This window comes from Saimiri boliviensis, chromosome 1 (assembly GCF_048565385.1).
Source record: "Saimiri boliviensis isolate mSaiBol1 chromosome 1, mSaiBol1.pri, whole genome shotgun sequence".
Classification (NCBI taxonomy): domain Eukaryota; kingdom Metazoa; phylum Chordata; class Mammalia; order Primates; family Cebidae; genus Saimiri; species Saimiri boliviensis.
Genome location: NC_133449.1, coordinates 260099016 through 260126196, shown reverse-complemented (window position 1 = coordinate 260126196; position 27181 = coordinate 260099016). Strand labels below are relative to the sequence as shown.

At 37.9% G+C, this 27181-nt stretch overlaps 1 protein-coding gene across 1 annotated transcript in view; it reads left to right on the top strand.

Annotated features, from left to right (window-relative positions):
* The window catches only part of GHR (growth hormone receptor), a gene marked incomplete at its 3' end in the record, with an annotated part of 145697 nt that overhangs the window by 63822 nt on the left and 54694 nt on the right, over positions 1–27181 (top strand). The window contains 1 exon segment of the mRNA NM_001302931.1: positions 3487–3552. Within this exon segment, the coding sequence (NP_001289860.1) occupies positions 3487–3552 (66 nt within the window).

Below are 27181 nucleotides of genomic sequence, written 5' to 3'. Positions count from 1 at the left end.
AAAGGACATGAACATGAACTCATCCTTCTTTATGGCTGCATAGTATTACATGGTGTATATGTGCCACATTTTCTTTATCCAGTCTATCATTGATGGGCATTTGGGTTGGTTCCAAGTCTTTGCTATTTTGAATAGTGCTGCATGCGTGTGTGTCTTTATAATAGTATGATGAATAATTCTTTGGGTATATATCCAGTAACAGGATTGATGAGTCAATTGGAATTTCTGGTTCTAGATCCTTGAGGAATCGTCACAATGGTGGAACTAATCTACATTCCCATCAACAGTGTAAAAGTGTTCCTATTTCTCCACAACCTCACTAGCATCTGTTGTTTCCTGAGTTTTTCATGATCATTATTCTAACTGGCATGAGATGGTATCTCAATGTAGTTTTGTATTGTAGTTTGTATTTCTCTAATGACCAGTGATGAGCATTTTTCATATATTTATTGGCTGCATAAATGTCTTCTTTTGAGAAGTGTTTGTTCATATCCTTTGCTCACTTTTTGATGGGATTGTTTAAATTTGTTTAAGTTCCTTGTAGAGTGTTGATATTAGCCCTTTGTCAGATGGATAGATTGCAAAGATTTTCTCCGATTCTGTAGGTTGCCTGTTCACTCTGATGAAAGGTTCTTTTGACATGCAGAAGCTCTTTAGTTTAATTAGATCCCATTTGTCAATTCTGGCTTTTGCTGCCATTGCTTTTGTTGTTTCAGTCATGAAGTTCTTGCCTATGCCTATGTCCTGAATGCATTGTCTGGTTTACTTCTAGGGTTTTAAAGGTTTTAGGTCTTATGTGTAAGACTTTAATCTGTCTTGAGTTAATTATTATATAAGGTGTAAGGAAGGGGTTCTGTTTCAGTTTTCTGCGTACGGCTAGCCAGTTTTCCCAACACTATTTATTAAGTAGGGAATCCTTTCCCCATTGCTTGTTTTCATCAGGTTTGTCAAAGATCAGGTGGTGGTAGAAGTGTGGTGTTATTTCTGAGGACTGTGTTCTGTTCCATTGGTCTATATATCTGTTTTTGTACCAGTACCATCCTGTTTTTGTTACTGTAGCCTTGTAGAATAGTTTGAAGTCAGCTAATGTGATACCTCCTGCTTTGTTCTTTTTTCCCAGATTCAAATGGAAATACAGAGATCACCCGCCTTCTGTGTTGATCTCGCTGGGAGCGACAGACTGGAACTTTTCCTATTTGGCCATCTTGCCAGTTCCTTACTATCCCCTTTTTAAAGACAGATTAGCCAAGGCCCAGCTGTGTGCTTCTGTTGGGAAGTTGAGTATAAGGTTGGATGTAAGTAGGGAAAGTTCAACTGCAGTTAGTTCTAGTCTTGGTAAGGCCACTATGAGGCACTCCACGTCAAAGCATAGCAAATTAGTAGTTCCCCAGTATTTTCAGAATCAAAATTAAGTTCTTTGTCAAGGTTCTCCCTGATGTGCTCCTGCTTCTTCCCTAATTCAGCACATCCCCAGCTCCATCCATGCACTCCCAACAGATCACAGCTCTTTACATGCCCAGGCTGTGTCTTCTGCACCTTTGTACCTTCTGCACCTTTGTTTCCTTGACCCCAACTGCCCTTTCTTTCCCTCTACATTACCCTTTATCCTCAATTTAGCACCTGTCTCAAGGAGTCACATTCCCCAGGAAGTTTGTCCAGATTTGTTAGTAGGTATTCCATTGCTCCTCCAGTGCTTGACCACTTCTTCTTTACAGATCCCTGCCCAGAAAAATGTGAGCTCACTGACACCAGGGGCTGCAGCTAGTTTATTTTGTAACCCAACATTTAAAAGCACCTATTTGTTGATTTATTGGGAATAGTTAATAAATGAAATCTTTGCAGATCATAACCAAGACCACAGTTCATGATGGTTTCATTATTTTTTGTTACTGTTGGATATGATTCTCTGCTTACTGTCTTCCCTTACTGCTAGCACCTCTAGACATTAGGTACATGGCTCTGACACTAATTAGAATTGATGACTGAGAATGACACTTCCATTTGTTAAGCCAGCATAGTTTTGTTCATTGTGATTTACTTTTTAACCAGCACCCTCTCAGCACTAGCACAAATCTGTGGTCTTTCCATGAGGGTACAATTTGTTCCTTTTATGTCTTGATTCATTACATATTGTCAGGAGTGTTAGCTAAGACTTTCTGCTTTGTGAAAATGTCACCAAATGCACAATAAAGGCGAAGTTACCAGACGTCTGTTCACTAGAAAAATTAAATGCTGGTTTGTGAAGATTCAAGGCTGGCCAGGGCTCCCCACATGTTTCCAGGCCTGAGCTTTGGCTCTGCATTCTCCTTAGGGTCTCATAACTGACCTCCACATTCCAGTTCTGCCATCATGGAAAAATTTGTCAACTTTACTGCTGATGTTAGGCCTAGAAACTGTCATCCATTAGTTTTCTCAGATTCAGGTTGAAAATTGAGACAAACTTCCTATGTAATTTTGACCAGAATAACACATATGTTTATGTGCTATCCCATGATTAACATATTTTTAAAACCACTTTATGGAGGCATGGTTGGCATACAAAAATCTGTGAATATTTAATGTGTACAGCTTCATGAATTTGGAGATATGTTTACATCCATGAAATTATTACTGCATGTATGCCATAAACCTATCACCTACGGAAGTTTACTTTCACTCTCTGTTATTATTTTAACTTAATTTTATTCTTCCTTTGAACTATCAAAACTTTCTCAAGTAATACATAGTTGTCACTTATATAAACTTATTGAAACTTGATTGAAAGTTTTATTTTAGTGCTCAACTTACAGAAGGAAGTAATGAAACCTTTAAAGTGCTCTCCGATTTGTAGCAAGGATCTCTGATGGTGGTGGGAATTGTTCTAGATCAGATTCCAGTTTAGTTTTGTATGTTTCAGGGAGGCAGGAGTTACAGGCAAAGACATAAATCAGTACATGGAAAGTATACATTGGTTTGGCCTGAAAAAGCAGGATGTCTTCAAGTGGGGACTTGCAGGTCAGTTTGGTTCAGAGATTCTTTAATCTGCATTTGGTTAAAGGAACAAAACTTTGCACAAAAGCTTAGAGTTAGCATAAAGAAATATTTAAATTAAAATAAAGATGCTATATCAGAGTCAGCCACAAAATGACCTGTTTAGCAAGCTTTACGGCCTACAGGTATGACTTAACCCTTGCCTTGCATAGCCTAAGGTCTAGTTTATAATTGGTATCTTACTGCCCAAAAAGTCTATCTGGTCAATCTTATGATCTCTGTTTTAACATTAAGGCTGGTCACTTGTGCCTAAACTCCAAAGGGGAGGCATATCTGACCTCCCTTCTCTTTGTGGCCAGGAACCCAGATTTGCAAGTTTCTCTGGGGCCTCCTTGGCCAAGGAAGGGTCCATTCAGTTGGTGGAGGGAACTTAGGATTTTATTTTTAGTTTACACAGGGCCACATCAGATTGTTTTGACAGGGATAACTAATGGTTTTCTTCTCTTTCTGTTTCAGCCACAGCAGCTGTCCTTAGCAGAGTATCCCAGAGTCTGCTAAGTGTTAATCCAGGCCTAAAGACAAGTAAGAATTTCAGTCCTTTTTCTTCCTTCAATGATATTTTCCATGTTTTAGTGTAATTAAGCTACTACCTTTTCTCTATCTTATTTGGGTTATTAGTAACTGGAATGGTGAATGAATTGAAATTTTATAGGCAAACAAAACGTTTTTTAAAGATTTGGTTTTTAACTTCTGATACAGTTTGGATGTACATCCCTTCCAAATCTCATGTGTTCCCCAGTGTTGAAGGTAGAGCCTGGGAGGAGATATTTGGGTTATGTGAGCAGATTCCTCATGAATGGTTTAGCACCATCCTCTCTGGGCTGTCCTCACCACAGTGAGTGAGTTCTCATGAGATCTGGTTGTTTAAACGTGTGCGGCACCTCCCCCTTCAATCTCTTACTCCCAGTCTCACCCTGTGAGACACCTGCTACCCCTTCACGGTGATTGTAGGCTTCCTGAGGCCTTCACCAGAAGCAGATGCTAATACAGCCTGCAGAACTATGAGCCGCTTAAATCACTTTTCTTTATACCCAGCCTCAGGTATGTTTTATAGTGATGAAAACAAACTAATACAACTTCTCTGCAAGGCTGCTTTTTTCTATTTTTGATTATGCTTGGAGGTTAAGTAAGATCAAATTAATGAAGGAGGAAAAAAGAGGAAATGATACATCATGGATCAACAATTATTTATTGAATTTAGGAAACTGCCTCTTTTACAAATTCTTTTTAAAATTATTATCATTATTATCTTGAAGTATTTACCTAATGATTACACTGGTAGAAAGTTAAACTCGTCTCTCCAACCAAATTGCCTTAAGCTTCAAAATTATGCCTTCCTGTAAGGTGTCTCTTCCCTTAAAGTGACTTTACACTTTTCCCCCAGTCTTTTGACAATCTTCTGAACCACAAGACCAAGCCCCAACATCAACTCTGTGAGGAAGCTTCTCTAAATTCTCTAGGCCTGAACAATTTTCTGCCTTCTCTGCTTCCGTTGAACTTTGTGCTTTACTACACGACAGCATTTACCTCCTGACATTTTAGTGTGTGTGTTAGCCCTGCATATACAACTCGCCAGATTGCATGGGCTTCATGAATGAATTAATTCTATTGAACTTTAAGGCAAAGCCTAAATTTTATGTTTCTTCTAAATCCCTTACATATCCTTTAAAAAATTAAACAAGGAGTAGGTACTTGGTTAGTTATATTTTGGGGATGGTTATTTTTCATCTGTGGAAGTATATACTAGAGTCCAGATTATGCAATAAGGGAAGGGAAGACAGTGTACCTAATTCAGTTAAGATACTACTATTCTTGTTGGTAATTCTGGTGTCGTGAAATCATAATTTGAATTTTATGACTAAATTGCAGAATAAATTTCTAATGTGAAATTTAAACATTATTTCCTTGGAGATGACCAAAAAGAAGAAGGGTTGGTACTGTTTTTAACAACTGCCATTCAATTGTCAGTTGTGCCAGACCACAATCCTTTATAGCCCTCCTATTTAAGAAGCATCTGTCATGTTAAGCTGCTCTCTAATTAACACAAGGGTTGTAAAAGAAGTGGCTGTTTGGTTGTGTTTGGATTATCTCAGCCAGTATATTCCAAAGCCTTCCTTCATTCAACAGAAGAGTGTTCTGTTTTATATTCTGTAAGGAAATGAGAAGGAAACAGTTAAAAATGTGTTACCAATGGTACATGCTTCACATTGAAACCCTCCTCCAGACACAAACATAATACTTTGCCCTCCACTGTCCCCTAAAGTGGAAATAGAATTTCTCTGAGTCACTTCCTTTATTAGGTCACAGGGTCTAAAGAAGCGTGAACATTGTGCCTTGTTGAGATAGAACCTCTAGGTATGGAGGATGTGTTGAACAACCCAGTCATTTGGCACATGTTGATTTCCTGTCTTCGTGATAAGTAAGATGACTAGCTAATTATCATTCATATGTGGTAAATCACATAGACACTGACTTCCCCTATCCTTCCAGCTGTTACTTTTCAAAAGTCACCTACTCTCTGTCCCAGGAATAATTGGCTAAAGTAACCTGTATCAATGGATGTGTCTGTAACAGAGGACACCTGTCATAGTATACATGCTTGAACATATCACAAACATCACATCCAGATGTCACAGACCCAAGTGCTCATATAACCTTACTCTGTCACTGTGTACATTGTTACCATTTCACAAATATTTAACAGTCTGCTGTGTACTCTCTGAGGGAGACATCAAGCAGCTCACATTCTCCCTAAAAAGATAATTTCACATGAAAAGTTAGTGTTTAACATGAAATGTTCTGAGAATACGCAATTATAACTTACACATTTCCTACGTGTACTTTTCTAAGTTCTCAGATTCAAAACAAAACCCCATATAAGAAAAATCAAATAAAAATCCTGTCAGGACAAACCCTGTCCAGAACTGACCAAACACACAAAAAAAATGCCTCTGCCCTCTCCAGGCCACCTTTAGTTTATTATACTTGGCCTACTGCAGTGACCACTTAGCAGCTGTCTCCCTCCTCTCTCCTTCCACCCCCTGCCCCATCTCTCCTTCCACCCTCTGCCCCATCTCTCCTTCCACCCCCTGCCCCATCTCTCCTTCCTTGCATACATCTTCCCCAGCCAACAACAATTTTCTTATGTTCTAAGTAAATATCTTTAGTGCTCTCCCTACTACCTAAGCATTACACTTCAAACCTTTCCCAAGACCCTGAACACCCACCCCAGCTTGTAAGTTTAAGCTACTTACCATTCCTCGGGCACACTGTATCTTCCCTCTTCTGATAAACAGCTCATGTCATCAAATCTATCTTCTTCCCACCCACCCTGCATTCTGAAAATATAAATCAGTCCTGCCCACCTTTAAGTTTCAGTCAAAACCTGATACTCATGGCCTGAAGCAGTCACTCCCTTCTCCATGGTGGTCTATGAGAAAGGTATGATATTTCATATCACTTGTGTTAGTCTATAAGAACTACCACAGCAAAGTAGTCCAGAAACAACATAAATTTATTTTCTGAGAGTTCTGGAGGCTAGAAGTCGGAGACCAAGGTGTTGGCAATGTTGGTTTTTCCTGAGCCTCTCTCCTTGTAGCTAGCTGTCTTCTCCCTGTGTTTTCACTCAGTCTTCCCTCTGTATTTGTCTATATCCTAATCCTCTCTTCCTGTAAGGACACTAGTCATATTGGATTAAGATTCACCCTAATAATCTCATTTTACTTAGTTACTTTTTTAAAGACTTTCTTTTTAAATACAGTCGCATTCTGAGGTACTGGGGGTTAGGTCTTCAATATGAATCTCAGGGAGGGTATAGTTCAGTCCTAACACCCATCTTAAGGCATATATAAAATTCTGCTCTGGAGTCCAGTTATTTGCATATATCTCTTGTCTCCCTATTTAAAATATGAACAACTGTGTTTTATTCATAGTTGTATATAATTCATTGACCCTAAAATGGTACTTTGACTGTAGTTAAGTAATAAATGATATTACAAACAAATGAATAAAATAAAAGTATCCATGATAGCTCCTTGGTTACTCATCCTTCACACTTAGCAGTTCCCAGCAGCATTCTTTGTTACCATGGAGGCTCATGTCAGCTGGAGCCATTTATAGAGGCTGAAATATCCTCACCTGTGTATACACATTGTTACTTTGCATGTTCCATTGCTGAAAAGACTTATAGGGATCAAATGGTTTATACTAACAAGACAGCTTTATTGCAGGCAAAAGATACAGTATAGCAATAGTAGAAGGGGGATATGTGTTCACCCAGATCGCAATATTTTAAGCACAGGGCTTTTTGTCTTGGCATTACTGGATCCTACAGATCACACTTTGTCTCCAGGTCTGGAACCACTATTGTGTGTTCCCCAAGCACCTCAGTACCAGGAAGCCCAAAGTCAACCTATGGTGAAGTCTCCTTTAGTGAGCTGGTCATGTAGACACAGTCTTGCTATGTGGCCAGTCTTAACCATCGGACATCACAGCCCTCAGATTCCACCAAAACTAGGTGCAAATCATAAATCCAATTATATTATTAATCAATGTTGACAGGCCAATGCATTTTGTTATGAGCCAACTCATAGATCCATTACTACAGAACCTCATTTATCTTTAGTTAAACAGCATTGGCCAAGCATCAGTAGCTTTGAAGAGACACATATGGTCAAACCAGACCAACTAAAATTAACCCATGCTACGCACCAGCTAAGGAATAACCTCTTGCTGTAACCTCTTTCTTCTCTTGCTCACCAAAAATTATCTGTCCTGTTTGCTAAGCCCTTAGAGCTTTGCTGTGCTGACAAAAGGTCTTAATCCATGTGAATTGTACATATTTGTGTAAGTGACCACATGCTAACATGCCTTTCACAGATTAGATTCTTAAGAAACATTTTCTGGGGGAAAAAAAGACCTATTTTTGGTTAGTAACCCCAGAAGGACCTTTCAGTTCACATACGTGGGTAGCAGCATATTCCACTTATGCAAAGGTCAGCCCAGGGTAAATTTGAGGAAAAACACATACTTAGGATAAGAAGAATGTTGAGGGAGTTTACAGTTTAAAGAGATATGCAGATAACTTTTTATATTTTAAGGAAGTAATGCTATAATTTTACTACAAAGAAAATTTCTTTTTGTTTCTGGGGAGATGGATAAGAAGAGTTTCAATTTCCTAGAGAAAAACGAAACATGTTTAGGACTCCCAAATAAGACAGGCACCTCAGCTGGGGTGCTGTGGTTGCACGTTCTTTGTGTTTTTTTTAAGAATTGTATTTCTCTGTCATGATTGTTTATTGGCAGAGGACTTGATGAGTATTTGGGCCAAATATATAAGACTTTTCAAAACACAGATAGATTAAAAAAAAAAAAGATGATTGCACATCTTTCTGAGGAAGATTTTTCCTCTATTTTAAAAAGTCATTGCCTTTCACTGAATTTGTCATGTATTCCTATAAAAGTGTTAATTTTGTGATTGATAGCATTTTACTATACATATTTACAAAATAAAATGAATATTCAACTGAAGCAAGTTTTATTGACTGCCTTTTGAAGCACAAATTAGTCTAAGCTTTCAGGAAAACAAGCATTTGAACATGAATATTAATGGCTGCGGTCAGAGGCAAGTTTTGAAAGGATTCCAAAATATTATCATATTAGATGGGCACAGCAAATGAATTGCTTGAATGCTAGAAGTTCACAAACATTCAACTAATTGTGAGTTACATTAACTTGAATAAAAAACTTTTACAGGACAAAAATTTAATATAGTAAACTTCATCTTACTTGTCCGGGTCCTTATACATTCTTAGCTGGACTCTTGTCCTAGCTTCCTAATTTTTCTTCTTACCTCCTACTTTCCCTATCCCAAGCCACCATACTCTGTCCTTGATTAATTCTTCCTGCCTACCTCTGATTCAGTGAACCATCTGCCCAACCATCTATAGTAGCTCCAAACTGTTTTTTAAATGATGAAAAAATTTATCTCCCTGGCATTCAGAAAATTCTACAGCATTGATCTTATGCACTTTTCCAGCCTTATCTCCCTTGTCTCCTGCATACCCCCATGTTTATATTCCCTGCATTCTCGCTTTATTATATCCATTTCCATTGATCCTTTCGCCAGTAATTTCCTCTTCTTTCCTTTCAGTCTGAAACAGTCCTTTATAGACTTTGTCCTATATACCGTATTTCAAATATAACTTTATCCACAAAGCTTTGCCTAGCTCCCCCAAGAGAACGCATACTTCTGCTTTAGAATCTCTGTAGCAGTTTTATTCCTCTCACACAAGGAGAGAGAGTGTAGCACCGCCGTTTAAGTACTCAGCCTCTGGAGTAAGCTTTAGTTTAAGTCCCAGTCTACTGCTTATTTTCTATGTGATCTTATCTAAATTATGAAATTTAGATAAGATCTCTGTCTTTTTTTTTCAGTCTCTAAAATAAAGATGCTAATTGTACGTACCTCATAAGATTGTTGTGAGAATTATAGTGTTGATATGTTTAAAGTAGTTAGAATAGTATCTGGCCCTATAGTAAGCTTACATGGTATTTATTGTATTCTCTCATAGCTCTTATTTTATTGTAATGTATATTACAATAAAATGAATCATATGAAATTCCCCATGTCGACTCTATATTGGACACTAAAACCATTATGTCATTTGGGTCAACCAAATGTAGTGCTTTTTGCATATCCCCCTTAATAAATTGAACTATCTCTAAAAATAGGAACTATATCTTATACATCATTGTATCCTACAGTACCTGCTACATACCTGATAAATGCTGAGTATTTTATGGATGGTTATTGAATTTTACACACACACACATACACACACACAAAGTGCGAAAAACAAATAGAAGCCAGGCCCTTGCCAGTATCTTAAGTATTCTTTGGCTACAATGGAGTTTCCTCCATGCCGTTCAGCAGTCATTTATGAAAGGAGAGCAATAAAAACATATAGGAGGAGAATTTTATTTTGTCTATTGCTAAGTATAAATAATAGACCTTTCCCAAAAGCCTTCCACAGAACCTTTCCTTCAGGCCAGGAACCTAGTGTCATGGGTTGGTCTTGGATAATGTTGCAGTACATATCCATGGTATCACCACGGTATCCTACTGTTAGTTCAACTACCAAGGGAATCCTAAATAGTCCTACTCCTCCCTGTGGCCCACCACTGCCTCCATAGAAGGTACAAGGCCCTCTCTCTCTACTTTCATTCTTTTTTATCAGATATTTTCAACATCAAGAACTCATTAGCTGATAATGCAGCTACAATAAGCACAACATAAGGGAAATATGCCCTGGCAGGGATGGTGTCGTAGAGTGAATGTACAGCCTTTATTTGTTACCAAAAAACCTTGAGCTTTGGACAAGCAATAGAGAGCAGCATTGACATTGGATTCTGACATGGAAGCTGACATTATAAATTCTTGACTGTCTACTTGTTTATAAACTATTCAATAAACAATTTACTAAGTAAACATAGATTCTTGCAATCCCTTTTAAGGAAACAGCATTTATGTTGGCTCTGTCTTGTGCGCAACCTAGTGTTCAGCCTTTCCTGACTCACATAAGCACTAATCTCCAGATAATACCAAGCATCATAGGGTTAGTATTTATCCCTCCTTCTTGTTTTCTGAAATAAGAGGAAGGCAGGGAAAATTATGCACTTTAGGCAAGATGAAATAGAGGTACACAGAAAATAGCTTAAGTCTCTTAACAGCCCAAGAGAGGGAAGAAGATATTGCTGGTGCAGTGAGTTGTATCTGTCCCTAGGTAAGCAAAATATTAATAAAGCATACAACTATATTAATAATTCAAACAGCTGTCTTTACTTATCTCAAAATATGGACTTTGCAGTGACTTTTTTCCAGCCTGAAACACTCAGATAATGACTGCCATTAGTTTCATACATGTTAGTGCTGTATTATATACTGCTTTGCTTTCACATGAAATTGCTGTGAAATAAGAATTTTTTGTAAGATAAATATTGGGTCTTAACTTTTTTTTCCTCCTTCAGCTTTAAGCAATTTTCTGAGCAATGATAAGTGGTCAGTAGATATTTACCACTTAGTTTACAAGAGACCTGTTCTTATCTGTGCATAGGCTTAGGCACTGTTAATGAAACCTTTGAAATACAGGTTCCTTCTGGTTGTAAACATATATCAAGGTCTTCTATTTTTTTTGGAATGCAAACAATAAGAAAATAGTTAGAAATCTGTTTGTGGGCATAGGTCTGTAAAAACTTTAATCTTAGAAGTGAGTAAAAAAAAATTGTAAAGCCTAAGAGGGATGATTAAGCATCTTTTAAAAATTTTCATTATGCTTGTATATACTCAATATACTAACTCCTAGCACGGTTTCTCTGCCAAAGCATAACACACATTTTTTAAGGGGAAAATCCAAGACAAACATTCTTTCACCATGAGTGACTCCAGTGGGTGGGGGACACTTTTTAGTAACTCTTGAAAGTTAAAGCATCCAACAGTTGGTTGTGACCTTTGAGTTCTTCTAGCTTGCAGCCCGCTGATTTGCTGCTTACTTCCACAGCTTCAAAACCAACTCTAATCACTGCTCCTAAGAGAGCCTAGCTTCTGCATACAGGTGCCTCTCACCAGGAAAGGACTTGAACTACTATTTAATAGTAGTAACCTGAAGTCCAGAAAGGCCCTATGTTCACACTGGCTCCTCCTGGTAGGGAACAGGTTTTTCAAATATATGCATTTATGAACTGGAAAAATATCTTGAATGTATTATTTAGGTGTAACCAGACTTGAATACAACTTAACCTACACACTGAGAAAGCAGACCATACATCATGTTTACAAAAAGATTTATGGCTTTAATAAAGAGTTCAAGTTGTTTACCATTAGTAGTTCAAGTGATTGTGTGCCTCATGGCAAATACATGTAATATGCAGATATACATATTTCAGCCAAAAATAACAGGAAGTGATTATTTGCTAAAGAAAGAATTTATTACTTAGGAAAAATGTTATATAACTTTCAAAGGGCTTTTAAAAGTATGATATGATTTATAGGAAATGTATTTGCATATAATTCACAGTATCTGGTACAAAGTAAGCTACCTCTGTGGTTTTTTCTTTAGGTCAACAAATATTTAAACCAAGGGTTGGCAAACTAGCCCTCAGACCAGAAGCTTGTTTTTGTAAATAAAGTTTTATTGGACCACAGCGATGCCTGTTTGTTTCACATTGTGGCTACTTTGAGGCTACAATAGCAGAGTTGAGTAGCTAAGACACAGAGCATAGGTCCACAAACCTAAAATATTTACTCTCTGGCTCTCTAAGAAAAAAGTATGCCAAAACAATTCTAAACAGAAAAGCAATTAATTCTTTTTTTCCAACTGTTTTTTAGATTTAGGGGGTACACATGCAGGTTTGTTACGTGGGTAAATTGCATGTCTCTGAGGTTTGGTGTATGAATAATCCCATCACCCTAGTTATTGAGCATCTTAATTGATGTTTTTCAGCTGATATCCCCCTCCCACCTTCCTCAATCTAGCAATCTGCAGTGTCTACTATTGCCATCTTTATGTCCATGTTTATCTAGTGTTTAGCTCCTGCTTATAAGTAAAAACATATGGTATTTGGTTTTCTATTCCTGTGTTAATTCATTTATAATGATGGCTTCCACATGCATCCATGTTGCTGCAAAGGATATAATTTTATTCTATTTTGTGGCTGCATTGCTTTTCATGGTGTATATGTACCACATTTTCTTTATCCAGTCCAACTTCAATGAGCACATGCAAAACTTAATTTTTTAGCCTGAAAAACCCTCATTTGGGAATCCTTGCTTTTATATTCTGCTATCAGCACCTTAGTCTGGGCAACAGATAGCTTAGCTTATCCCTTTACTAGTGGAGAAGTAGTGAGGGCTGAGAGGCTCACCATACTCCAAATTACTAGTGCCAGTCCCATGGCACCAAGACAGGAAAGGCAGGCACCCAAAAGAGAGGTGGTATAATTAATTGCTTCAGAGTCTTCACTCAGGGCTGCCCTTAGGCATGATTAGATAAAATGTACACATTGCTTGGCACTTGGTAAAATGTTGTTTCCTATCCTTTCTCCTTCCCCTGATAGACTCTCCTTAGGTAGAAAAAAAGAAGAGACGGTATACATAGCTAAAAGCTATGCCGTTAAAACAAACTTCTACTTTTTCAGAAGGCACCTTCACTCCTTACTGCACTAAACTCATTCCAAAGCGATTTTCTCTAAACTTTAGAACACTTACTGCCTGGATGAGTCATTTGTCAATAATTACAGACTGTTGTATTGGTAGGGGTTCTTGTACATATGTACGAGCCCTAGAGTGTCTAACTTAAAATTTATTTTTGCTTTAGAAGTTAAGGAATAAGAAGGCTTTGATGATCAATTTTAACCACAGCAATAAATAATACATTAATTAGTGGTTAGGTGTTCAGGCTAGCCCAGGGCAGCCTGTTTGATTCATGCTGCTGGTGAACTGTGGCTGGCTGGGTGAACTAGATCTGGAGCCCCATGATGCCTAAGGAAGGGAAGGGAGTATTTCCTACATGAGCTCATCCTGCCCTCACTACCCCTACTCCCCATCTCTCTCTACATTCTACCCCACCTACTCTGCTTTTCCTGTGAAAGACCAGCTGGGGCAAATATTTTGGATTAAGTAAAATTTCTCTTGGATGACTTCCCAAAAACTTAGTTTTTAACTGAATAATCTTGGTTAATCCATGAGTAAATAACCTTGTAGAACATAGTCAGCCTCAATGTGAGAAGCTGACAAACCAGAAAAATAGAGGGCTATACAGACAGCAATTCTTTCCTGCCCTGCAAACCTCTGCTTGTTGAGGTTTTTGTAAGAGTGGGTGCCTAATTGATTAGTGATTAGTTATTGACAGGACCAAAGAGATATCTCTGGCTCCTCTTGGAAAAACCAAAAGATTGAGAGGGAAAAGTACTTCAAAAAGATACCCAAGGAGGCAGACTGCTAAATAGAAACAATTGGGAAAAGAAATCATATGTTTTCAGATGAACAGAACCTGAGGATAAAAGAAGCAACCTTTTCAGGCAGCTGATGGAAAGATGGAAACTGAGTTCAGAAGGATTGGAAGACGATTAGAAGGACAAGAAGTCATAAAAGACCAAGATTTCCCAAATTACCAAAAGAAAGCAAGTCCAGCCTTGCTCGGGCTGCAGAATGAGAATGTCCTTCTAGTAAAATCTGTATGACAAATTTCACAAATGCTGATTTCTCTCCTCCACTTTGAGCCCGTAATCACCTCCGTCTATTTGAACAGCCTTGGTCATCACCACTACCTATAACAAATAACTAGTTCTTATAAACTAGTGACAGGTTGAGAATACTGAAAATTTTCTTAAAATCTTGTTTACTTGCATGGTGAGCCAGGCATCCAGATGAGAAACCAGAGCTCTTTCCTTTAAGAGCTCTTTCTTTCCTTTAAGAAATGTAGATTTCAGAACAATGAGAACAAGTGGACACAGAGAGGGGAGCATCGCATACTGGGGTCCATTGGCGGGGGCTAGCGGAGGGACAATAGGAGGGAGGGTGGAAATGGATAACATGGGGAGAAATGTCAGGTATAGGTGATGGGGGATGGAGGCAGCAAACCACCTTGCCATGAATGTACCTATGCAACAATCTTGCATGATCTGCACATGTACCCCAGAAACTAAAGTACAATAAAAAATTTAAAAAAAGAAATATAGACTTCAGTAGAAAGAAAAAAATAGTAGGTTTTAACTTTCAACCATCTAGTGAAATGAGAATATTGATTGAGCACTTATAAGAATACATTTATCTTAAATGACCCAGGGAAGGGTTATGAGTGAGGGGGTTTATCAGAAAGAAAAAAGATATGGCTGTGGATCTTAAGTACTTAACAATCTACTGAGGGCTCTTGTCTCCATTTTTCTTACACCATGATGTTACTCAAAGTCACATAAGAGGGCACATAAATTTACTGAGTAATATTACAGAAAGCAGCAGTGATACTGAAATGGTTGCATTGTATTCACTATTTCAATTATCTGCAGTTGCCTGGGCGATTTGCAAGCAAGGACAGGAAAATGCCAGTACCAACCAGTTCTGGATAATGAATTTATTTCTCCAAAACTTTCACTGTATTAAATTAGGTTGGCTGGAACTAAAAAGTAATAAGGCTCATTTTGTTATGTGGTCACTAATTAATTTAACTCTAAAGATAATTCCAAAAAAAGGGTTTAAAAATCATTTAAGTAGTAGTAACATCATTGGAATTTATTTAAAACTTCCCAATGTACTTACTTTTACAGTAACATATATGTGTAAAACTGCTAGCATAATAATTAAAATTATCAGTTTTATTACTTTGTAATCACATCAAGTAAAACTCATGGTTGAAATAAAATCTTTTAGATGAGTGAATGCAATGATAACATATAGCAAATGAAAGTCTTTGTCTATGAAGCACATGATTGTTATAGTTGTTGCTGCCCAAATAAGTAGGTAACACAACATTTGTCTTGAGCACTTTTTTAAGCGTTGTAATTCATGCATTTAAGTAGGCATTGTCAGCTTATAGCTACCAACTCCAAGGTGATTTTAAAGTCTGAAAATTTATAGGTCTTCATTTTAGGATAAGCTGGGCTTATTATATGAATCCATGAGAACTTTGCTAGAAAAATAGTGGAGCTGTTGAATAGGAGAAAGAGATAATAGTAATGGGATTTGCCTGATGTCTTCATCCTAGAAAAAAAAAAGATTTCTGCTTGGGCATTAAGGACCCCACTCATGATTCTGGGAGACTTTCAGGAATGTTGACAAGTCTGGAGCTACTCAGGATTAGATGCCAAAGAAGCCACATTGCACATGTGTTCCTCCAAGATGTACTTTGTTCTCATCTGAGAGGCAAAGCGTCTATGTATTTTTTAATTGTTTGATCCTAAGTTACCTTCAGACTCCACCTAACCATGTCTCTAATCCTTATTTATTGCCTTTCCAGTGTCTTGTAAATTCCAAAAGGTTGAGGGAACCTCTAGATTCCCAAAGCTGAGCTAAAAAATAAATGAATGGCCCTTGCAGCATTGAGAATGAAACAAGCTTTGGTGCATGGTAGCCCTCTATTAGTGGGGTTTGAGAGGAGCAGTCCAGTGGCCCTACATGAATAGGCAGATATGGGCCAAGAGACAGGCTTCTCTCACCCAGACCATAGTATACTGAAACAATGAGAAATGGGAGAGGACATACTTCTTAAAGAGACACACTAACCTGTTTTCATTCTCTCCTTTCTCTGCTTCTCCATTTCCACTACTGCCCCTATTGCATCTGCTCAGTACCTGTGTCTTTAACAGTTTTCCAGACTGGCAGTATTAATCTAGAAGATGAATGGTAGTTTTTTTATTAAAAGGGAAAGCTGGTTTTATTTGGTGATACTTATGCTATCTTTTTCAGTGTTATATCCCAATATGAGTATTTTTATAATGTTCTAAATCCAATAGTATATTCACCTCACTCACAAATTAAACTCTTGGCTTTAAAAAAAATTAGCCAAAAAAATACAAAACAAAAAAAAAATGCTATTTTAAATTCTATAAATGAGCTATATCTTAAAATACTTGGGAACATAATTCAATTGTATTTATTTTTAGTTTAAGATCATGCAAAAGGGGAAAGGTATAGATGCTGTTTTATTGATACGCTGCTCCACAGATTTCAAATTCAACATCATAAACCAAGATTTGTGGTACCAGAGGAATGTTTAAAAGTGTAATCTGATAAATTATCTGCTGCAAGAATTAAATAATATATTGCATACATCTTACTCCTTATACCAAATAGATAGAATGAAAGTACTAGATTTTGTATCACATATAGTTTAGACAACTATAGGGAATTCTGAACTTTCAAACTTCTATATCCTAAACTCAAGATTTGGGCCTTGAAAAATAAAACTGATAAAACTGCTACAGTGTGGATTTTTAAAATTACAATTTTCATGTGGTGGAGTTGACACTTACTGATAGTATGGCTAGAAGTCAAATGAATGCTTAATTTTAAAGACCATGTGTTTATTTCTTCTCTTTTTCTTATCCTATGATTTCATTGACCTAAAGTGGCTTTTAGTGCGGTTCAATTCACACAGAAGCTAAAATTGGCTACTGTGTTAAGAAGAAACCAAGATGTTTTATTTAGTTCATGAAACATTAGCAAAGTTACTATTCGATGCAAAATTGTAAGGAAGTTTTGTTGTCATTGAAAGGATCAAGAAAATACAGACTGTTTGCAGTTCCAGTGTTGTGACACCATTATCAAATTTACCACATGAAAATATTGTCATGATAGTCTTTATATTGTGTTTACCAAGTAAACTAAGCACTTTACTTCTAAGCACTTAATTTTAAATCCTTAATAGTGCTGTAACAAGCCTCTGAATGAGGTACTGTTAACCCTCTTTAACAGATAAAGAGACAGGCACAAGGAAGAGAAATAACTTGCTGAAAACACACACAGCTGAATGTAGATCTTGATTCAAATCCAGACATCCTGATTCAAGCATCCTTGCTCTGTACTACTGTGCTACAGTGCCTTTTTACATCCTCCTGATGTAGAAATCTTCTAGAATAATGGGCAGCAGTGTGAGCTTTCAGGTGGGACATCCTGGGTGTGGTGCTATCCATCTCAGGGACAAAGTTTTCTCATCTTTGCAAAAGGATTACTATCAGCCCCCATGTCATACTGTTGTTAGGAGAATTGAACAAGACCATATACAAAAGGATGTCAGAACAGGGCCTGACAGATCACAGTGCCCAATAAACATTACCTCTTTTTATCATCGTAAATGCATTATAATCAACTTTAGTGTGTGGATAATAGTAGCAAAATTTCCTGAATGAGACATATTAAACATTTGTTAAGCAGGCACATTTTGGAGATTATCTTTTAATAATTTGGTAAGGTTACTCTTGTCATCCCCATTTCACTGAATTTGAGGAATCTCAGGCTACAAGATAATATATTGGTTTTCTAGAATCAAATAAGCAAGGATTCAAACTCGGGGTGTCTTGACCCCAAAACCTCAGATCTTTCTTCTTTTTTTTTTTTTAATTGTACTTTAAGTTCTAGAGTACATGGGCAGATCTTGCAGGATTGTTGCACAGGTACACACATGCCATGGTGGTTTACTGTCTCCATCCCCCCATCACCTACATCAGCCATTTCTCCAAATGTTATCCCTCCCCAACCTCCCCATGCTTCACTGTCCCTCCACTAGCCCCCTGTCCCCCAACAAACCCTAGTGTGTGATGTTCATCTCCCTTTGCCCAGGTGTTCTCATTGTTCAACACCTGCTTATGAGTGATAACATGTGGTGATTGGTTTTCTGTTCTTGTGTCAGTTTGCTGAGAATGATGGTTTCCAGATTCATCCATGTTCCTACAAAGGACATGAGCTCATCCTTTTTTATGGCTGCATAGTATTCCTTGGTGTATATGTGCCACATTTTCTTTGTCCAGTCTATCAGTGATGGGCATTTAGGTTGGTTCTGGGTCTTTGTTATTGTAAACAGTGCCTCAATGAACATACATGTGCATGTGTCTTAATAATAGAAAGATTTATAATCCTTTTGGTATATACCCAGTAATGGGATTGCTGGGTCAAATGGAATTTCTATTTCTAGATCATTGAGGAATCACCACACGGTCTTTCACAATGGTTGAACTAATTTACACTCTCACGAATAGTATAAAAGCGTTCCTATTTCTCCACATCCTCTCCAGCATCTGTTGTCTCCAGATTTTTTAATGATTGCCATTCTAACTGGCATGAGATGGTATCTCAATGTGGTTTTGATTTGCATTTCTCTAATGACCAATGCTGATGAGCATTTTTCATGTGTTTGTTGGCCTCATAAATGTCCTCTTCTGAAAAGTGTCTGTTCATGTCTTTTGCCTACTTTTGAATGGGTTTGTTTATTTTTTTTCTTGTAAATCAACTTTAGTTCTTTGTGGATTCTGGATATTAGCCTTTCGTCAGATGAATAGATTGCAAAAACTTTTTCCCATTCTGTTGGTTGCCAGTTCATTTGGATGATTGTTTCTTTTGCTGTGCAGAAATTCTTAAGTTTAATTAGATCCCATTTGTGTATTTTGGCTTTTATTGCCATTGCTTTTGGTGTTTTAGTCATGAAGTCCTTCCCTATGCCTGTGTCCTGAATGGTTTTGCCTAGCTATTCTTTTAGGGTTTTCATGGTGTTAGGTCTTATGTTTAAATCTTTAATCCATCTGGAATTAATTTTAGTGTAAGGTGTCAGAAAGGGGTCCAATTTCAGCTTTCTGCACATGGCTAGCTGGTTCTTCCAATACCATTTATTAAACGTGGAATCCTTTCCCCACTGCTTGTTTTTATCAGATTTGTCAAAGATTTGATGGTTGTAGATGGTGGTGTTACTTCTGAGGCCTCTGTTCTGTTCCATTGGTCTATATCTCTGTTTTGGTACCAGTACCTTCCTGTTTTGATTACTGTAGCCTTGTAGTATAGTTTGAAGTCAGGTGGCATGATGCCTCCAGCTTTGTTCTTTTTGCTTACAATTGACTTGGCTATGTGGGCTCTCTGTCGGTTCCATATGAAGTTTAAGGTGGGTTTTTCCAGTTCTGTGAAGAGGGTCATAGGTAGCTTGATGGTGATAGCATTGAATCTATAAATTACTTTGGGCAGTATGGCCATTTTCATGATATTGATACTTCCTAACCATGAGCATGGAATGTTTTTCCGTTTGTTTGTGTAGTCTCTTATTTACTTGATCAGTGGTTTGTAGTTTTCTTTGAAGAGGTCCTTCACATCCTTTGTTAGTTGTATACTAGGTATTTTATTCTCTTTGTAGCAATTAGGAATGGGAGTTCGCTCATGATTTGGCTCTCTGTTTGTCTGTTATTGGTGTATAGGAATGCTTGTGAGTTCTGCACATTGATTTTGTATCCTGAGATTTGCTGAAGTTGCTTATCATCTTCAGGAGATTTTGGGCTGAGATGATGGGGTCTTCTAAATATACAGTCAAGTTATCTGCAAATAGAGACAATTTGACTTCCTTCTTTCCTAATTGAATACCCATTATTTGTTTCTTTTGCCTGATTGCTCTGGCTAGAACTTCCAATACTGTATTGAATAGGAATGGTGAGAGAGGGCATCCTTGTGTAGTGCCAGTTTTCAAAGGGAATGCTTCCAGTTTTTGCCCATTCAGTATGATATTGGCTGTGGGTTTGTCATAAGTAGCTTTTATTATTTTGAGATACGTTCCATTGATACCTAGTTTATTGAGAGTTTTTAGCATAAAGTGCTGTTGAATTTTGTCAAAGGCCTTCTCTGCATCTATTGAGAAAATTGTGGGGTTTTTGTCTCTGTTTCTTTTTATGTGGTGGATTACATTTATAGACTTGTGTATGCTGAACCAGCCTTGCATCCCCAGGATGAAGCCTACTTGATGGATAAGCTTTTTGATGTGCTATTGCCATTGGTTTGCCAGTTTTTTATTGAAGATTTTTGCATCTATGTTCACCATGGATATTGGCCTGAAGTTTTGTTTTTTAATTGTGTCTCTGCAGGTTTTGGTATCACAATGATATTGGTCTCATAAAATGAGTTAGGAAGGATTCCCTCTTTTTGTATTGTTTGGAATAGTTTCAAAAGGAATTGTACCAGCTCCTCTTTTTACATCTGGTAGAATTCGGCTGTAAACCCATCTGGACCTGGGCTTTTTTTGGTTGGTAGGCTATTAATTGCTGCCTCAACTTCATACCTTGCTATTGGTCTATTCAGGGATTCAACGTCTTCCTAGTTTAGTCTTGGGAGCGTGTAAGTGTCCAGGGATTTATCCATTTCTTCCAGGTTTACTGGTTTGTGTGCATACAGTTGTTTGTAGTAATCTCTGATGGTAATTTGTATTTCTGTGGAATTGGTAATGATATCCCCTTTATCATTTTTAATTGCATCTATTTGATTCTTCTCTCTTTTCTCTTTTATGAGTCTGGCTAGCAGTTTGTATATTTTGTTGATCTTTTCAAAAAACCACTTCCTGGATTCTTTGATTTTTTGAAGGGTTTTTGTGTCTCTATCTCCTTCAGTTCTGCTCAGATCTTAGTTTCTTGTCTTCTGCTAGCTTTTGAAGTTTTCTGATCTTGTGCCTCTAACTCTTTCAATTTTGATGACAGGGTGTCAATTTTAGACCTTTCCTTGTGTCTTATGTGGGCATTTATTGCTATGTTTCCTTCTAGATACTGCTTTAAATATGTTCCAGAGATTCTGATACATTTTTTCTTCATTCTCATTGGTTTCCGAGAGCATCTTTATTTCTGTCTTCATTTCATTGTTTATCCAGTCATCATTCAGGAGCAGGTTGTTCAGTTTCTATGTAGTCGGGCAGTTTGGGGTGAGTTTCTTAATCCTGAGTTTTAATTTGATTGCACTGTGGTCTAAGAGACTGTTTGTTACGATTTCTATTCCCTTGCATTTGCTGAGGGTGATTTACTTCCAATGATGTGGTCGATTTTAGAGTAGCTGCAATGGGTGTTGAGAAGAATGTATATTCTGTGGATTTGGGGTGGAGAGTTCTGTAAATGTCTGTTAGGTCTGCTTGGTCCAGATCTGTGCTCAAGTTCTGGATATCCTTGTTGATTTTCTGTCTCGTTGATCTGTCTAATATTGACAGTGGAGGATTAAAGTCTCCCGCTATTATTGTGTGGGAGTCTATGTCTCTTTCTAGGTCATTAAGAACTTGTGTTATGTGTCTGGGTGCTCTTGTATTGGGTGCATATATATTTAGGATAGTTAGCTCTTCTTGTTGCATTGATCCTGTTACCATTATATAATGCCCTTCTTTGTCTCTTGATCTTTGTTGGTTTAAAGTCCATTTTATCAGAGACTAGGATTGCAACCCCTGCTTTTTTTTTTCTCTCCATTAGCTTGCTAAATCTTCTTGCATCCCTTTATTTTGAGTCTATGTGTGTCTTTGCATGTGAGGTGAGTCTGCTGAATACAGTACACTGATGGGTCTTGAATTTTTATCCAGTTTTCAGTCTATATCTTTTGATTGGAGCATAGGCCACTTATATTTAACGTTAACATTGTTATGTGTGAATTTCATCCTGCCATTTTGTTACTGGTTGGTTGCTTTGCCCGTTAGTTGATGAGTTTCTTCATTGTGTCATTGGTCTTTACCATTTTGTAAGTTTTTGCAGTGGCTAATTCTGGTTGTTCCTTTTTATGTTTAGTGTTTCCTTCAGAAGCTCTTGTAAGGCAGGCCTGATGGTGATGAAATCTCCCAGCAATTTCTTGTTCGTAAAGGATTTTATTTCTCCTTCACTTAGGAAGCTTAGTTTGGCTAGATATGAAATTCTGGGATGAAAGTTCTTTTCTTTAAGGATGTTGAATATTTGTCCCCACTCTTTTCTAGCTTTTAGGGTTTCTGCCAAGAGATCTGCTGTAAGTCTAATGGGCTTCCCTTTGTGGGTAACCGGACCTTTCTCTCTGGCTTCCCTTAGCATTTTCTCCTTCATTTCAACCCTTGTGAATTTGATGATGATGTGCCTTGGGGTTGCTCTTCTTGAGGAGTACCTTTGTAGTGTTCTCTGTATGTCCTGGATTTGGATGTTGCCCTCCCTTGCTAGGTTGGGGAAATTCTCCTGGATAATATCCTGAAGAGTTTTTTCCAGCTTGGATTCATTCTTCCTGTCACATTCAGGTACACTTATCAAACATAGATTAGGTCTTTTCACATAGTCCCACATTTTTTGAAGATTTTGTTCATTCCTTTTCACTCTTTTCTCTTTAATCTTGCCTTCTCATTTTATTTCATTGAGTTGATCTTCAATCTCTGATATCCTTTCTTCTCCTTGATTGATTCAACTATTGAAACTTGTGTGCTTTGTGAAGTTCTTGTGCTGTTTTTCAACTCCATCAAGTCATTTATATTCTTCCCTAAACTGGTTATTCCAGTTAGCATTGTGTCTAACCTTTTTTCGAGGTTTTTAGTTTCTTTGCATTGGATAAGAACATGTTTCTTTATTTCAGAGAAGTTTATTACCCACTTTCTGAAGCCTGCTTCTGTCAATTTGTCAAACTCATTCACCATCCTGTTTTGTTCCCTTGCTGGTGAGAAGTTGTGATCCCTTGGAGGAGGAGAGGCATTCCAGTCTTTGATGACTTCATCCTTTTTGTGCTGGTTTCTTCCCATCTTCATGGATTTATCTACCTTTGATCTTTGAAGTTGGTGATTTTGGATGGAGTCTCTGAGTGGACATCCTTTCTGTCGATGTTGAAGCTATTTCTGTTTTTTAGTTTTCCTTCTAACAGGTCCCTCTGCTGTAGGACTGCTGAAGGTCCACTCTTGACCTTGTTTGCCTGGGAGTCACCCATGGGGATTGCAGATCAGCAAGTACTGCTGCCTGATCTTTCGTCTAGTAGCTTCTCCCAGAAGGGTACCTGCCAGGTGACAGCCAGAGCTTTCCTGTATGAGGCATCTTTTTGGTTATACAAGGGTCAGGGAGCTGCTGGAGGAGGCAGTCTGTCCCTTCTCTGCCTGCAGAGGCACTGCCGGGCTGCCACAGACTCAGTCCAGCTGCTGTGTAAGCTTCCTCTGGCTTTTGTTTACACAGGTAGATTTAAACCCACCTCAACAATGGCAGACGCTCTTCCCTCCACTGAGCTCGATCATCCCAGGTTGAGCTTGAACTGATGTGCTAACTGTGAAATTCTCAAGCAAGAGGGCTTCAGTTTGCTGGTCTTTGTGGGGGTGGGACCTGCCCAGCCATATCACTTGTCTCCCTGCTTTCAGCTCCCCCTCTTTCTGGGGAGCGGGTAGCTCTGTCTTGCAGGTGCTCTTGGTGCTAGTCAAAACGTTTGCCCAGAGCTTTGCCAACAACCTGCTGCATCTGCCAGAGCTACCACTCAGATCTGTGTTGGTAACTTCCAGCGCTTTTCAGCCCAGAGGGGATCTCCTGGTCTATGGGTTGCAGAGAGCATGGGAAAAGCACAGTATCTGAACCAGAGTGCTGGATGGTGGGGGGAGTCCCTGATCCTCCAGTCAGTTGCACTTCCCAGGTTAACCTCAGATCTTTCTACCATTCCTATCTTGTTCTAAGCCCCAGGTTTGTTCATCCAGGCCCTAGTCATTGATCAAAAAGCACTAATATGAATCAAAGGAGATAAATTCTTATTGAGCTTGTGAAATTGCATTATGGACATGGTAACAAATGTAATTCAGCTATATTGGCATAGTGCATAACAACCACACTTAACTCCTGTACTAAGACCTGTCTGAGCCCACAAATAAAGTCACATTAATAATTACAGAATGGTAAGGGACCACTTAGAAAATCTTGGTTGATATAGGAAGTGGCATCTGTGGCTCCTAATTGAAAGATATTGCTTCTTGAATCAGTGGTAAACCATCGCTCTAGGGCGATATTAAGCCTTCTCTGTCCATGGGAAATGTGAAATTCAACAGCTGACCTGACTGCTTGTCGCTGTTGATGATCCTATAAAATTTCTTCTAAGATGAGGACTCTGTGTTCTAGTCCAAATCAAGTGAATATTTCCTGTTTGTTGGCCTACAGCTTCAAGGGTATGAAGTCGTAAGTTTAAAAAGATTCCTTTTCTCCCCATTGTTGTAAGAGTTATCATAGTTCTATCAAATGCTCCAAGTGAATCCTGCATATTTCCTTTTTTGCCAGATACATTAGCTATTTACTCTTTTTTCCTATCTCCTCTGTTCTTTTACTTTTTCCTTCGTCCATTTAACAATATGGTACCCTAAATTTTAGAACCAGACAGGTAGTAGGACAAGGCAGGTGAAAATGCACAGGTTGTAAATTTCAGAATGCTGATTCAAATTCCATCATTGTCTCTTACTAAGTGAATGAATGTAGGTAAGATGTTTTACACAAATCCAAGGCAGAGACCTGGGCTCTTTATCCTCTTACAACTCTCCAAGTGCCTTCCTCCTTATCTAATTGCTCTATTAGAAGCACAAAGGTGTGGAAAAATATTAAAGAAACAGCATCTACCCATCAAAGAAAATGCAACTGTGTGGAAACGAAGGGCCCAAATATTAGAGCAGAAAGTCTTACATACCCCATCTATAAAATGGGACTAACATTAACTGTCTCCTGTGGTTTTCTCGAGCATTAAATGTCTGTGTTTCTGGAACATAGTTTCATATAGTAACTGATTCTGTACTAATGCCGTGCCCCCAGGTAGGCAAATCCATGTCCCAAAAGACCCAAAATGAGTTATCCTTCTTTTCAAGATGAAGATTTGTAATCTCTCCTTAAATTTATCTAGTTCTGTTGTTTAATTTCCTTTATAAGCCAGAAGTTGCCTTACATCTCACCAAATCTTATAACATGAATGTAATACTGTCTTCCAAATGTGAGCCTCTGATTACCTTAGGCCAATAAGAGAGCCTCTGATCTTGTCTTTTCTCCTTTTCCATTTGCCAGACAGCACATTCTGCCTGAGAGTTGAGATCCAAAGAAATATAAATCAACTAGGGGGCAAAAATGGAGATTCCTAAGCTCCTCCCAGAGTTTGACTCAGTAGGCCTGAGGTGCCCTACTGAGCTCAGGGGCTTGATGTTAAACAAGCTACCCCAGTGTTTCTGCTGCAGGTGGACCAGACTCCCAAGACCACATTTTGCAAGCACTGGCCTGTAGGAAGAGCACATATGTACTCTGGCAGAGTTTGTGCAGACTATTGATTGCAGCCTAGTTTGTGCAGACTATTGATTGCAGTCTCTTGGCAAGGCTCTATAAGGAAAAGGGAGCCAACATATAAGAAAATTATCAGGGCCATGAAACTCATCATCTGAGAGGGGTTTTCTCTCATTCCCTTATCCCCTTCTGTCTTCTCCAGAATGCCAGACTATCTTCTCCATACCTCTCATTTTTAAGCCATTTCTCATTCTCCTATATAGTCCAAAATAGTGAATACATCTTTAGAAATTCTCCTGCTTTATGGGTGTTGATCCAAAAAGATTTCTCCATAAGAATAAGTGCTTAGCTTATCCTGTATTATCTTTCTGCTCTAATATTTAGGCCCTTCCTTTCCATACAGTTGCATTTCCTTTGATGGGTAGATGCTGTTTCTTTAATATTTTTCACACCTTTGTGCTTCTAAAGAGCAATTATTTAAGGATGAACGAACTTGGAGAGTTATAAGAGAATAAGGAGCCCAGGTCTCTGCCTTGAATTTGTGTACCTAAATGTTACCTAATTAGATAAACCTGAGGAAGATGTGGAAGCGAAGTAGAATGAAACGAAAAGTGTTTGAATAATAAGAATTTGGATATCAATGCTCTGTGGTGACATTGGCAGTCTCTAAGCCTCTTGCCTTATTTTATTCATTCATCTATGAGAGGGTTATGCTCAGTCATAAAGTCACTAAAATTTGTATTCCACATCCTATTAGTAATTTTTGAACACACATGATACATGTGTTTACATATGTGTGTTACATATATGTACAACATTCTAATATATTCTTTTCATTATAAAACATAAATATATATATACATTTGGTTTAAAATATAAAATTGGCATTAGTGGCTGTCTGTCTCATTTCTTAAAAAAGCGCAATATATACCATGTTAAAGGTTTATTCTTAATAGCAGTAGGAGTAGATCTTTATTTCAAATAGTCTTTGGGATAATTTCCTATTTTGGAAGACAACTTATCAGATTTGGTTAGAGTTCATGGAAGCTTATTCTAGGATTAAGAAAAGTATTAGCTCAGCCATTTTCTTATTATTGATTTGGGCTTGCATAATTAGTTTTACTTCTACTATGAAATTTCTTTACATGAATTTTTTAAGTCACTTATTTGTCACACAGTTATTAGCTAAATCAATAGTAAGTCAGTATAATCTATTTATCCCCAAAATAAGTCATACAGAACCTGCAAAAAAATGCTCTAACGTGTTACATGTAGAGGTAACTAAAGATACTACAAACAACCCCTCTGAACTGTAGCCCTCCCACTCCTGTAAAATTCCTCTCTGACAAATGCAACATGTGACTCAGACATAGGCTGAGCGAAGGCTTTATGTGACTCTTAACATGTTCAATTCTCGAAAACCTTCATTTCTTTTCTATTTTAGATA